The sequence below is a fragment of the Sebastes fasciatus genome, chromosome 9, assembly GCF_043250625.1.
Source record: "Sebastes fasciatus isolate fSebFas1 chromosome 9, fSebFas1.pri, whole genome shotgun sequence".
NCBI classification, from domain to species: Eukaryota; Metazoa; Chordata; class Actinopteri; order Perciformes; family Sebastidae; genus Sebastes; species Sebastes fasciatus.
The window spans coordinates 25,477,014-25,492,556 of record NC_133803.1 but is presented as its reverse complement, the minus strand read 5'-3'; the positions used below and the strand labels follow the sequence as shown (position 1 = coordinate 25,492,556).

Sequence of the window (15,543 nt, the reverse complement as noted above, 5' to 3'; positions counted from 1 at the left end):
CGACTTAATGTAACTGGCAGAACTGAAGGGATGTGAGGAGGAGAAAACAGATAGAATGCTCTAAATCAAATCTTGGTTGGAGGGTGGATGAGCTAATTTTTCCTGAATGGGCCAAGACACACTTGAATTAGAATATAGAAGAAGAAGAAAATACTTATAATACTGATTAAAAAGAACACAAAACACTTACCTTTCATTTTTATTATTTGACTAAACATGGAATAACATTGGAGTTGCTGGTGCTGCTGTTATTCCTCTCTCCATGTGTAGTTTGCTTAACCCACAGTGTTACAGTCATGTAATCATATTAATTTTATAATAATACTGTTTCCATGACAGCCAGCTGTTTCTTTTACTGTCCCATCAGCTTCACTGATGGCGGACCTCAGGGGATTTCTGTGGATCAGGCTGGAGGACGGAGTGAGGACAGGAAGAACCATTATTAGCTGAATGAAACTTTTACTTCACTAGCCACCACACATAGCAGACATTATTAATGCTGAACTACTGTACTGCTCGTTTGGCATCAGGCTGGCTCCTGAATGAGATGGACCAAATGAAAACCGGAAGGGCTTTGGGCGTCAAGGGTTAGAATCATTGTTACTGTATATGGAAACAAAACAAGTCATGTTCTCGGTCTAAGTTTGTCAGGAATAAACTGAATTACGACATGGCTTTGAATGTGAGAGTGCCACAGACAGAAACTCCCACTTCGGCCACATTGTTTTATGGGTGATCTCTGAAAAGATTCACAAAAAAAAGGTCAACATGTCGTCCTTATAAGTCCAGGAGGACATCCACTCTGAAACAGAGCGTTGTGGTGAGTCTGGTTGGTAGAGAGCAGCCCCGTCCCTCCCAGCCGACCCTCACTGGGCCGGCCCAAACTGCTCAGTGGCCTAGATCTGAAGCTGCTCTCCAGGGAGGCTGATTAGAGCTCTAATGTAAACAGCAGTCTGACCACAGGGCTCCGCCACGCACTGCATGATGGGATTGACCCAGCTCCAGTCAATTACAGAGTCGAAGTAAGCTCAGCTGGACGGCAAAACAAACTCCTGTAGAGACTTGGATGGAAGACTGGCTTTGGTGGGGAACATGTGAAAGTCTCTGCTGCATATTTCTGGTCTGATCCGCCATAGTAGACAAGTTTGAATTTAACTATGTTTAAAGAATTTTCCACTCAACATCATAAAACACACCATTAAACTCTTCAGAATAACACACAATGGGTTTTAGAGAAGCCTCTGCACAACTTTTACTTGTAGTTTTTCTCTTCGAGTGGTGTTGACTGTTTAATAGTTTAATAGTTTACAGCTTATTGCCTTGTCTGTACCTCATAGCCCTTAGCCTGTATTAAACTGTACACTCACTCACACACAATCAGCTTTATTCATATAGCACCTTTCATACAGGTTAGTGCAGTTCAAAGTGCTTCACAGATGACTGACGATCCAAAAAGTGTGAAAACCGTGAATACAACAGAAAAGACAAAAACAATTTAACAATTCAATAATTTGAGACCAATGCACGCGAGACAATAAAAATGATAAAAATTTAATAAAATAGAATTAAAAGCTATAATAACTGTAATAGTAGTAAAACAGTGTTTGAAGTAATTAAGTATATTAATAAAATAACAATAAAATAGAATAAAATTATGCAACTTAAATACAATAAAAATTGATTAATAAAATAACAATAAAATAGAATTAAAAGCTATAATAACTGTAATAGTAGTAAAACAGTGTGTGAAGTTATTAAGTACATTAATAAAATAACTTAAATTTCAGTTTTATCCTGGTTGAGCTGTAAAAAGTTTTATGACATTCAGACATATATCGCCAACTCACGCAGAACAAAACTAATTTCCAATCTGCTTTTTAATCAGTATGCCGCCTGCAGACTACATGTGATATTTTTCTGCAGTTGTCAGAATGAACATGTAGTTATTTACCTCCTGTAGGTTTGTCATAGAGTGACCCATCACTGACCTGCTGCTGACGCTATGAGCTCATCATGTTAACATTCAGACCCCTGCTGATGTTTTTTTTTCTCTACTGTGGCTCCCACCGCCTGAGCCAGAGCTTGTTGTTTTAAAGCTGTGCGGGGGTGCAAGTACGTCACTACAAAATCCCCCTAATATCTCACTGTGGAGGTGGGCTAATAAAGTCATGTTGAGTGGTGATTCACTCTGTTGTTGAACAAACTGGAGGTTTGTGTCCATTCATTGATGCGACTGCAGCATTCTGGTTGGTGAAATGAGACTAAATGACTTGTTGAGATGGATATTGTTTGTAGTGACAGCACACTTCAATTTTTTATTATACCAAAATACAAATGTTGAATCGTCTAATTGAGACAATTGAATATTAACTAACTTGAATCTGGGTTGACTTGATGGAGGGGGGGATGAGGGGAAGGAAAAGAAAGAGAGAGAGAGAAAATGAGGCACTGTGTAAAGATTGAGCTTCCCAGGGGAGGAAATACCCAGTTTAGTAAATAGTATGCATGTGTGTGTGTGTGTTGCACAAGAAGTGAGCTTGCAAGTTGAAGCAGTCAGCGTTATTCTGTGTGTGTGCACATGAATGTATGAAGGTCAAATCAAATTCATTTATAAACAGTTTTAAACAGAGATTTTTGCACAAAAGTGAAACCTGGCGTTGAGTGTGTGGGTGCAGCTATTTTGGAGGGACGTTGGTTTTGGCCTGCGGGGCCTCCAGCTGTAACAGTAGGCTACACATCTCATGATGGAGACAAAGAGGCCATGTGTGTTAAGCCCCCCCCCCTTCAACCCAACTTGCTGATCATTTTTATTCCATCCGTCCGCCTGTGTGTGAATCTATCCCTATAAAGAATATATCAGCATTTTGAATGAGGGGAAATGCAAATGATAAATCAATAAACTCCTTGGTGAAGACTTAAAGGGACTGTATGTATGTTTTTACACATATAAACATTTTTTAATCATTTTCATCGCCAATGTGTGAACAGGTTGTAACCTGACCTAAAAAGTGAGACATTCCGCGACTTTCTGGGTTTCCTCTGTCAGCCTGTAGACTGCTTTTAATGTGAAGAATGAAGGCCTGTTTTTCTGGGAAAATCTAACAGATGTGACGTCAGAAATCGCAAAATCGTGAGTGCCTTTACTCTCTTCAGCTACGCTTCAGGGCTAACAGTAGAGAAACGAAGGTGAGGAAATTTTCCCACCGGTTAATAAACTTGTGACAACACCGGTGTTACCGATTACACCAGACATTTTATGATAAAAGATGGCGGTCAATATGCGCAGCGTGCCTTTTTTGATCTTTACCATTGGATGACTGTGTGTCTGGCATCTCCAGTCCAGGTTTCGCTGTGGGGCCACGCTCCTCACGGCGATTACTTCATTACCGTTATGGTTCCCTTATGGCATTGGGTTTAAATCTGAAATATTGCCAGATGGGTGCTTTTTCTTTTCGCTTTGACACCAAATCCTCCGCCATCGTCTTGTCTGTCAACTCTCTCTCGTCATGTGTGTGAAATCTGACTCCTGCTACTCTGTATTGAGACTCCATAAAGAGCAGACACTTTCACCTTCAGTTTGTAGCATCTGTTGTCCGACTATGTATTGATAACACGGTGCTGATGCACAAAAATGAACTAAATGTGTTTTATATCTTTAAAAAAAAAAAAAAAAGCAAAACGATGGTGGGTATGTAATGTAATCGGTGTGTGCCCGACCACCGTGTAACACCGTCTACCGCGGCAAGCCTAGCTAACAGTGTGCAACCATAGCTAACGTTCGGTTAGAAATGGAGTGCGCTACCACCAACAAACGATAAGCCCCCACCACAACTCCAACGCAAACTCCACGGAAGCACAAAAACACACAAGTTATATCTAGTGAAATCCGTCTTGCAAAACAGGAATATGACTGACGTCAGGGGGAAAACTAGGGTCAACATCAGCCGGGCTTTCGACTCATGGAGAGACCTTCGTCTGGTCAGCTAACATTACTGCCAAGCATGTGAAATATATAGTGATATTGTGGTTTTAGCTGTCAATCACGTTCAGTCTTGTGTGTGATGCTTCACTGTTTTGACCGCTGATCGCTCGCGTCAATGTAGTGCGACCACGAGAACGAGCAACAGTACTCTGACTGTCGTTGACTTAACGGACACAGGTGTCACTTTTAACAAGCCATTTTATCCCCTTTAATCTTTCAAAACAGCTCACAAATATATAGTTTCAGTTCTTAAAGGCTGAATAATTACTTAAAACAGCTGGGCACTGTAGTTTTTTAGCCAACGTTACTGAAACAGGAGGAAATAGTGCATTGGTTGGGAACTATTTTCAGCTGCGGATTAATACACATTTGGTGCTCCAGGGAGTATTTACAGCGGCAGGATGGTGAATGAAACTACAACACAGTTTATCATAATGACGGAACATGTCACATAGTTCAACAGTGTGGCTCACTGATGTGTTTTTAATTGTTTTTGGAGAACAATGGAGCTCTACGACACAGAGGGATAATATATACTGTAAATCAAGCTTTGAACACACACCATACTTAATATTAGTGCATCAATTAAGTTGGTTTTTATCTCGTCATGGGATGTGGTGACAATAAGTGAACTATAGAATATCTCCAGACGTATCCTCTGAGAGGGAAACTACACCCAGACTGTATGTATACCATACAGTACATACAGTAGACACAGAGCAAAACCACAAAGGGTGGAGTGGCGTCCTCTGGTTTGGTCTCTATTCTGATTGATTCCACATTTGGAAAGAAGAAAAACATCCTCCTATGTGGGTGATACTGGCCATGTGGACCAATCAGATCAGACATGTCAGTCACAGTCAATATACTTGCCATAAAACATATAATATATACAGTATATGCACACACAAACATCTGCTTGAGATTTTAGCCTCCAGCCGCCTTGTCACCACCACATTTCCTCTTTTTCTTGCTCTCCTAAATACAGATGTTACTTTTCTTCATTCGTCTACATTTGCTTGTGTTTATTTTTCTATGCGTAGTACAGCTATGTGCTTGTATGGCTGTCCTGTGTGTCAAAGGAGACTTGTTTTTGAGGTGAGTTTATTCCTTTATAGAGAGGCGAAGTCCCGTCCCTTCCGGTGGACACCATGGAACCTTATTTAGGAAGAAATCTGTATGGTAGTCAAATATTTTTGTTTGAATTGCGTCATGAATGCAAGTCAAGAAAGTCGTAGTTTGTCATAGTCTCATTTAGTTTTGTGTGAAACCGCTCAGTGAACTACATCTCTCGTCTCGCACAATATACGTCACCAACATGTGCGTTACCTTGGCTTGCCAGCTAGGTAACTTCGCTATGTTCTACGTACAAATATAAACGTTATCTGATGTGTTTTATCCAGCAATCCAGCAATATTTTCACAGTCTTATACTTCAACAGTTTTACAACAAACTGTGACTTTTTCATACTTGCATACATTTTTCTTTTTACTTTTATTACATTCTGCATCTGCCCCTGCACAGTACATACTGTTGCATACAGCATGCATATAAATGGGGACATGTACTACTACTGTCATAACATTGTGCCTTGAACTTTGACCCTCTTGCTCATAGATCCGCTGCGCAGAAAAGCATGCTGGCTTGCATATTGCAAAATGCGACTGGATGCAGGAATTCATATTTTTTCCAAATTAAGGTCCCACAGTGGTCCACCAAAAGGGGACGGCCTTCACCTCTCTATTTGTCCCCAGTTTTAATTTTATTGGACCTATTTGACAATTAACACATTTAGTTTTAGAGCGTTGTTGAGCATATTAGCCTGAGAATAACTGTAACTATGTAATTGGTGAACCTATTTGGTATTAAACCTGTAGGTCAGCAGCACTGTGAGTCGTAGCATCTACAGAAAGAGGCTTTGTGAGCTGGCGGCCTGGCTGTGGATGGAGCGATGGGGGGGAGGATGGAGTTCAGGACGAGGTTGGCCACAGAGCGCCAGTTGTGGAATTCCAGGAATGGGAGTTGAGCTGGAGTTTGTATCTGAGGAGGAGGAATTGACTGCAGAGGTGATAAAGCGTTGTTGTATGGCAAGCCGTTTTAACATTTAATAGCTAAACTGGATATGAACTGCAGATCTGCAGACTCTAGATAACAAAAATGCAATTGTGGATATTTTGAATTGAAAGCCCAATACACAAGAATGGCAAAAGTGACGTCATTTGTCCTAGAAAGAATGATGTCGTGGATATCTGAAATGTTCTTTTTGACTAGGAAGAATTGAATTACGGTCGGAAAAACATCCACTTATACTTTTTAAGGATTTAAAGATATCTTAAATTTAGTTTTGAATAGGAGAAATAAAGTTTTACATATCTTGAAATACAATTTCTTCTAGTAAGAATGTCATCGCGGATATCTTTAATTACCATTCTGACTAGTAAGAACACAATTTTGACAAGGAGAAATGCTATTATGGATATATAAAATGTAATTACAGATAGGATTGTGGTTCGATTAAATGTTTACAGGGCTTGTTATAGTTGCTGGGAGGTTATGAAGGCGTGTGTGTTTGTCAGGCCTAGACACAGCGAAGCAGCAGCTGGAGGACTCATATTGTGTGTGAGTACATTTGGGGCTCGTGAAATCGCCATAATGTAAACCTTAACCTCTCCTTGGTCGTCCCAACAGGATATGAGACACACACCCAGACCTCATTCATCCTATATATAACATCCAGAATGAGGAAAACATACAGACACACACACACGGTCTGATACTCAGGAGAATATCATCATCATGTGTTTATGGGTTTTTATATGTTGTTATGTCTGGTGTGTGTGTGTGTGTGTGTGTGTGTGTCGTCTCCAGCTCCAGCCTACACTATACGTGCCCTGTAATTAACATGCAGCTCTCTGCCAGATGCTATATCTGTTATTGAGAGAGGCACATGTGGTTTGTCGTTTGTGGTACAGCGGAGGAGCTATATAGAGTGTATGTGCGTAAGATATATTAACCTTTTTCATGTCTGCTTTTGATCATAAAGAAGTTGCTTTCGTGAAAAGTGATCTGTGAGTGTTTCTGTAGTTTGTGAGATCAAAATAACTACATAAATAGATCAAGAGAATTCGCAGAGTACTTCATTTGATACCTTTTTATTCTCGATACCCGTCATGTAAATGGAAGCACTCAGTTGCGTAAAATGCCGCCACCACCACCGCATTTATTTTTATCAGACGCCACAGCCATACTGTCCAACGTTCTGGTGGCGTCTCGGCACGCTGAATTACCAACTCCGTCAAATACACCACAGACTGTATGGGTTGTAGCTGCTGCTGCGGCGGCGGGCCAATCACACGTCACGTCACACTTGCGGTGATTGGCTCTATAATAAAAAAAATTCTAGAACCGGGTACAAAAAGGATCGAATGCAGGTATCCTTTGACTGTAGAAGTGATACTAACTTGGTACTGGGTTATTTCGATATCGAGTACTGACACTACAGTGCAGTTTTTTTCAGGTCACAATATCTCCAAAACCGGATGTGAAGGTACCACAGGCTCCACTGACACGAATTAAGGCTGACCAATAATTCAATATGATAATTTATTGTATATCGTGATGAAATCATATATCATGATACAAAATTGATAATAACAAGCACATACTGACTAAAATTTCTCAGAATATCTAATGTGAAATATTTCGAGGGAATATCATTTGAAGATTGCGGTTATGTTTTGACATCACACTTTACATTACCACTCAGTTCAATGTTTTCTTAATAATTTCACTTGAAACTGTTATGTTCATTTTGCACTAAAGTTCTTAACTAAATGAGAAAATGCTCAGTACTTTTCATTTTGTCAAGTATTTAATTCACATAGAAAGTATACAAACATAGGCTTTACCATGTGGTTATTTCATATAGACTATTTATTTATTGAATTACCACAAAACATTGTGATATATATAGTTACCGAGATATGAAATTACCTATAGCAGGATAGAAGATTTTGGCCAAATCGACCCAGCCCTAACAAAAATACACCCACGGGAGACATAAAATCTTCTGTCTCAAGAATCAGATTCTCCATAATCAAACTGAAATGACGTAAAGGCCTCGCTTCCACTCTGGTCCAGAGAAAGTTGTGCAGTGGAAACACTGAGTGTCTCTGGCAGGGTGTGTCTGCTGTTGGACCGAGCCGGGTCCACTTCTTCTTCTGGTCCTCTGGAGAGTTAACAGCAGCAGGGGAAAGCTGGAGCATGGCCACGTCAGTCTCCATCGGCTGCATCCACGCTGCTGCTAAATACAGCTTCAGCTCTTCATGCTAGTTTACACACACAGTTTGGTCATGGAACAGAGCAGCAGCTGCTCGAGTGCTAATGTGTTGATTTCTACAGTACGTTCAACAGAACCACCGTAAACACCAAGTAGTTGGCAATATCATAGTACATATGGTATTTATGGGTTGGCTGTCGTTTTCCACTTCTAAAACATCACATTACTAGGAAAAGGGAGTTACTTTTAGAAATTTCAGTGGAGGAATACAAAAAAACGGAATGGGAAAATTGTGTTTTTTATTAATACAGGGTGGAAGGTATTAAAAACCTTCTTAAACATGATTTACAAAAGTCTTATTGTTTTTTTATTTAGTAATGTATCTGATTGCATGCTGTCGGGAGACGTTTTACATTTTGGATTTTTTAGTGATTTTTAATTGATTAATCCACTTATTATTTCTTATTCAGGTCCACGTCGGGTTAATATAATTATTATAAAATCAGGAATTATTGTTATGTACTGCAGGGAAGTACTGAAAAAAATGTGACACATTAATAAAGAATATCGACCCTACTGGTTTTCCATCACACTTTCAATCAACTTTATTTGTAGTAAGTGAATAAAATAATAAAAATAATATGATGGCTAGTATGATCGTGAAACAAGTAATGAATTCCATTATATGTTGTATTAAAATGGTCTTTTAAAAGTCTTAAATGGTGTTTTGAAATAGGGTTGTATGAGGTACTGACTTATATTTAGAATATTTCTACCACTTTATCTCGCCATCAGACAGCCTTCCAGCAGAATCCGTTGACAAAAACAGTATAGATAGATATAGATTGAGTATAGTTTCACTTTCAGTTCAGTTCCCTGTCAGAAAATATTCTAAATATAGCGTACAAATAAATGGATATCTATTTTTTTAGGTGAGCCTTTCTCTTAGGTGGCTAAAATATTGCTGCCGGCCCGTCCACAGCAATATGTTGCTTTGCTTCCATGTCACTACTCCCGTCTGTTTCTCCAAGCTGGGGGTGTGCTGACCGTCATCTACTGTAGGTAATACACTGACTATGGATAAGTACCTCATATAAGTCCACTTCAAAACACCTGAACTAATACTTAAAGAGCTGTGCACAGATAGATGAAAGAAATCCCAAACATAAACTGACATAAACTGAACAAAATTCAGACAGACTTGAAGGAGGAAGCCCCTGTTGGGTCTCTGCTGTGGGAAAGGTGAACTATAATTTCTTTATCCTGTGAATCACTGAAGAATGTGAAGCTTTGTTTGCCGTGTATACAGTATATTTACTCTACAGTGAATGACTTCCTTCATTATCTTCTGTCCTATTCTTAGCTACATCCGATTGTCTTGTGTGTCCGCCCGATTTCCCCTCAGGGATTGTTTAAAATTCCCTCTAATCTAGTCCTAATTTGTAGGTGCATATCTGCACATGTAGCAAAATATTCTAACCGTGGTGGTTGCAGAGTTGCTACGCAGAGAATTTCCATCGACATTCCCGCATATTTTCCTTCATAAAGCCACTGAGGTTTGAGAGAGTTTCCTCATTACGCCACTTTGAGCCGAAGAATTTCAGAGGAATGTTGCTCATAAAGTCATCTCTCTCCTCGATTCCCTCGAGGGTTTTTCATCCTTGTGCATGTGCGCGTCTAAACTGTGTAAACTGGCATTATATGTACACACTGTCTGTGTGTCCATCCACGTGTGTGTGTGTGTGTATCCAGGCTGTGTGACCTTTGGTGTTGCTGCAGTTTTAACACACTCCTACCAGGTTCCACATGCTCTGCTCTGATCTTAGTACACAAAGAGCCGGTTGTACCTTTATAGATGTGACACTTCATCATTATTATGTAGCTGGTTAAAGGTGCTCTGTGCAGCACTTCTGCAGGAATAAAACTACCTCATCAAGACATCTGAGACACAAGTATAGGTGCTGTAAGCAAATGGACTCATTGGCAAAAAGAATTGGCAGCTTCTTCTTGGCAAAGGAGTCTGCACTGCATTTTATAGTTAGTGCTATAGTTATTGCATTTTATAGTTGGTGCTATAGTTATTGCATTTTATAGTTGGTGCTATAGTTATTGCATTTTATAGTTAGTAGTATAGTTATTGCATTTTATAGTTGGTGCTATAGTTATTGCATTTTATAGTTAGTGGTATAGTTGTTGCATTTTATAGTTTTTATAGGGATTTTAGAGCACTAACCTTCTAGCACAGAGCCAAAGGCTTCTGCAATTTTCACAAAGATAGCCAGGGAAATGACTGTTAAAATATATCTTCCAACATGTTACCACATAGAGTAGCACAATGGAGGAGAAGGAGGCCTTCAATGTGAGAAATACCACTTCAAGCAAGCATGCTGATCAACCACGAGAGTTTTCTTGTTGAAGGGAAAATTCGCCACCTTTTTATGTGGATGTCCAATCAGTGTTCATTGTAAATGTAGTGAATTGAAGCAATAAATTCCTCAGTGCGTGCGATATTGTCCGAGAAAGTTGAGTTTGCAGCTGCAAAATCTGTTGTTCTTCTTATATCCAGTGGCGTCATTTAACGTGACAGTGATGTAGTTGGACGCAAAGAAGAATTACAGGCTATTTCAGCTTGGATTTCTAGTTCTGGGTAGCCAGGGAGCACCATGCTCTAGATGCCGTTCAAAAACAGAACTTCCTAAACCTGTTGTTAGTTCCATTTTGTAAATAAAGGTAAAAAATATCACTTGTATTGCAAACTAGCTACGTTTCCGACAGCGAAAACGACATCCTAAGATATGAGTGCAGACAGAGGACGTTATGGACGAGATACATTTTACAGTGTTTTGGCTGACTGGGATATTCAGCCGTATTTATTCGAGCTAGAATATACGGCCGAAGAAATGCAGTGGAGGGAGGCCGAGGCTGCGGCTGCATTAGCCATGGTCGTGTCTAGATGGTAACCCACAAATTGCAAAAACTCTTGCAAGACTCGCTGCCAGACAACCTATCCTAACCTTAACCATCTCGCGAGAGTTTTCGCAATTTGCGGGTTACATTCTAATAGCCATGTAAGAAGATATGGCTGACAGGGACCCTCCGGGCATCAGAAGCTCACGCGCAATGCATCCTGGTACATGTAGGCACAGCCGGCAAAACCCTGCGAGCAGGAGATCTCAGCTTTCTCGGTCAATACATCACACACTGAGGAATTTATTGCTTCAATCGACTACATTTACCATCAACACTGATTGGATATCGACATAAAAGTAGTTCCCTTTAAAGGATAACTGACAACATTAAATTATTGTCATGTAGCCAACAATTATAAAATACCACAAATCTACATACAATACAATAGCTGAGATTTAAATTTGGACAACACAAGTTTGAGCATAAGTGGAAATGCAAGCTACGGAAAATAAATTACCATTACGAGTAGACTGAGCTACAAATTAAAGCAATTATAGAGATATTGAGATTATATAGAGATATGAGGACGAAATTGTTTATAAATGCCTAATATGTACATGTGAGATACAACTTTGAACTTTGAGTATTGTGATTCTAAACATTCTTTTGGGTCATAAATGCCCAAAGAGCAGCTGCAAAGCATCTGCTCTCAGTCAGCTCTGACATGCAGCACTTTCTTTGTCTTTATTTGGTGCTGTTGTGTTCACTGAAGTGGAGTTGATATTTCACCTCTGAGGTGAAGCTGAGGGGATGTAAGGACTAATTTCTGACCTGATGGTGCAGGTGAAGGGACTGTTACTACGTAGTTTGTGTATGTGCTTGTATAAGATGCAATATTTACTATCAAGTAGCAGGAGAAGTAAGATATTAGATGGAATTAAATCAAACATTGTGCTCTTCCTTTCCCAGATTCAACAGTTGGAGACGCAGGTGATCGATGCAGAAAAACGGGCCTTCACCGCTCACCAGCAGGTAAAGTGTTTTACCTGTACTCTCAGTGTGTGTTATGTGTAATATGTGTATACATATATAAAGTGTGTATGTGTGATTTCAGGTGCAGTGGATGGAGGAGAAGCTGAAAGCTCCAGACAGTCCGTCGGGAGACTCGGAGGTGCGTTTGTTCCAGCGGTGCCAGGAGCTGCAGGCCGTGGTGCAGGAGAAGGAGGACGTCATCGGCCAGCTGGAGCAGCAGCTGGAGGAGCAGGTAAAACACTTACACATGGAGAATTTCACCAAAGAAACAGATGAAGAGACAGTGGATGTTTTTTTTTTCTTCGTTTTTTTCAAGGTGCAAAAGATAGTAGAGGACGATATGGCATGCAGTCTTTACAGACACGTCCATGTTCTATCCTCAAAATCTCTCCATCTGCTGTTTGTGTCCCAAAATATTCTACGGATGCCCGTGTTCAACCAGAGAAAACTGATGTTTGTGCGTCCTTGAAATCTTGTCTTCTTTCACCAGAAACAGATCCGACTTCAGGACTCCAAAACGGTGGAGGAGAAAGCAGCTAAGATCAAGGAATGGGTGATGCTGAAGTTGTCAGAGGTAAATAAATGATGTCATTAGATATGAAGTTGGATTGGAAATGTTAACTTGGGGTGGTGAGTTAGGGTCACTAGTATCTCATATCGTTTGATAAATCTCTGGTCTAAGAGGGAGCTTTATGTTAAAAATGCATTTCTTCTTCAGTTTGAGGTGGAGAACGCAGCATTAAGAGAAACCAACAAGCAGCAGGAGGCTCAGATTGTGGAGTTACAGAAACAAGTGCAGGGTGAGAGCTTCTTAGGTCCTGTTCAAATATGTATTTATAGCTTGATAATACCTCCATGAGGACATTGCAGCAAGAGCATGCATGTGTAAACACACACACATAATAATACAAACGTGTGTGTGTGTGTGTGTGTGTATGTGTGTGTGTGTGTGTGTGTGTGCAGCCTTTGAGCAGAAGTGTGGTGGTGGACGAGGCGTCCTGTGCAGACCCGGTGAGGCCCAGCGGCTCAGCAGCCTGACGTTTGGCTGTTTCCAGGTGAGGGGGAAGAGTCCCCAGGTCCTGACGGGACCAGCACCCTGCAAGAGGACGCTCAGCACCCAGGGGGAGATTACTGAGGGCCGAGATGAATCTGGTAAGTCCCCACAGATTCACAGCTCTCGGTATGGAAACAGGGTGAAACAGGACGCTGGGACGCAGGAAGGGACGGCTTCATAGTGGAAAATGGAAAGTGACTCAGAAGACCTTTTTAGCCATTAGCTCATATCCGTGGTGTCGTAGGCAAAGGTTTTCATGACCATACTATTTTTTCATTTTCAATGGAGCAGCTCCAGACTTTATACCCTATGACATCACAAGCTTGAGACTTACTTCTCTGGTTTCTGGCTTTGAGAGAGAGGAGCTCATGTTCACACATATTGATTGAACTTTCCTCGGCCATGAAAATTACATATTGGAATTCTTTATTTGGGTGGTGTTCCCCTTTAATCTGAAGTGAAATTAAAAAACTGTATTTGTATGGAGTGCTGCAGGAATGAGTCTTAAAACCTGGAAATGAGTTAGCATTTTAGAAGTCAATGGGTTTTTAGTTAGATGCCTGAAATAAGGTCTGTGGTTAACACAAGCTGAAGAGATTTAAATTAAATAAAAATAAAAAAGGTGGTTGCTAATTTAGTGGCTAAATGAGACTACTAAACGTCGAACACTAGTCCACCTTTAGCTTAGTGGTGGTGACGTGAAGTCATGCGACTGTGGTGAAGTTCCTTTATACTATAAATGCTATAAACTTCATAACGTTTTCTGGTTACTTCTCGTGATCGTATTCCTGCTTCAGAAATCATAGAGTGGTGTTAATTTGTGGAGATTATCTTGCTGAACAAAATTTGTAAGAATCATAAACTTGTATTTGCCACAACGTTTATAATCTAAAACCCAATGGAAAAATCCCATTGGGTTTTTGTCGAGGTAACCAGGGTGATTCTATCGTGTATAAGCACTGAACTTGTTTTACATTATGAAATTATGGGAATCATGATCCCCACTGAAAATTACCCAAATGAGACAGATTATTATTAACACCTGTTGGGTGTATTTTCATGTTTGCTTTGACAGAGAAGAGCAGTAAGCAGACCGCCTCCTCAGGGACAAACGGTGAAGTCCAGAGACCGGACCAGACTGAGACGGAGGATGACAGTGCGTCTGAAAGCCTGGGTGAGAATGAGCGAGGTCCTGAGTCTCGTGGCGTCTCCTCCGTGCTCTCCAGCGCTGCGTCAGAGGGAGAGATAGGAGGAGGAGGAGGAGGAGGAAGGTGTGAGGGCAGAGCGTGTGGTCTGGAGTTCAGCCGCCCCGGCAGCGAGACTTACCTGACCGCTTCGGACGACAGCAGCTCTCTGTTCGACGACGACATGCAGCGTGCTGAGCGGCCCGGCTTCAGCCTGCTGGGGTCGTCGGATGGGACACTGGGAGGGTGCAAGGAGGAAGAGGACGAGGCACACAGGGCCAAGCTGGAGGACTGCACCTCTGAGGAGCTCAACAAACGTTTCCAGTCTCAGAGACTTGACTCGTCATCCTCTTCCAGCGAGCCTAACACCCCCAGCCCCATCCTCACTTCAGCCCTCACCCCTAAACGACCCAACCCACCCCAGGACCCGAGGGACAACCCCGCCTCGCCCAAACAACCCCGTCTGCGGACCCCAGCGGGCTTCGGGTTGATGAACGTGGCTCTGGCAAAGAAACACCTGAGCCAGCCACCAATCAGCACTGAGGCAACACACGGGCGAACGCGTAACGCTCTCAGCATGCTGCGCCCACTGCGCCCACAGGAAACTGACCTCGACCAGGAGCAGGATGTTGGCATGGAGACGGGCGGGCACACGCCTCCTCAGATCCTCCCCAGCTCACAAGCTGCGTCTGAACCTGGTGCAGAGATCAGCCAAGAGAGGCAAGACTGTGACAGCTCAGCACCGCCTACACCTCCTCTACACAGGCTGCCCTCCTGGGTGAGATTATCTGATGATTAATCCACACTGAGATTGATAATATGTTATGGGTCTCCACTGAAGAGCATACAAATTCTTAGTTTTCCTCTATAAATGAATGACTGTACAGTATAATTTCATTTCATGTCTCTGCTATTTTTCTACTTTCAAAAGAAATTTTCTTACTTTTAGATTTTTCAGTGTTTTTTTTATATTGACTGATAATTCAACACATTTTTTTCCACAGGAGAGTCGTATCTATGCCGTGGCTAAATCAGGAATCCGACTGTCTGAGACATCCTGCACAGACCCTGCTAGCAAAGGTAAGACGGGAAGGGGAAACGG

The 15,543-nt window shown here is 41.4% G+C and overlaps 1 protein-coding gene across 2 annotated transcripts in view; it reads left to right on the top strand.

The window, feature by feature from the left end:
• Window positions 1–15,543, top strand: part of plekhh2 (pleckstrin homology domain containing, family H (with MyTH4 domain) member 2) — a 38,207-nt gene that overhangs the window by 3,702 nt on the left and 18,962 nt on the right. The window contains exons 3-9 of one of the 2 annotated variants that reach the window (XM_074646918.1): window positions 12,141–12,203; window positions 12,292–12,435; window positions 12,694–12,777; window positions 12,922–13,003; window positions 13,167–13,355; window positions 14,333–15,219; window positions 15,446–15,521. In XM_074646918.1, the coding sequence (XP_074503019.1) occupies window positions 12,141–12,203; window positions 12,292–12,435; window positions 12,694–12,777; window positions 12,922–13,003; window positions 13,167–13,355; window positions 14,333–15,219; window positions 15,446–15,521 (1,525 nt within the window). Of the gene's footprint in view, window positions 1–12,140; window positions 12,204–12,285; window positions 12,436–12,693; window positions 12,778–12,921; window positions 13,004–13,166; window positions 13,356–14,332; window positions 15,220–15,445; window positions 15,522–15,543 lie in introns of both variants that reach the window. The other variant, XM_074646917.1, reaches the window with a different exon arrangement.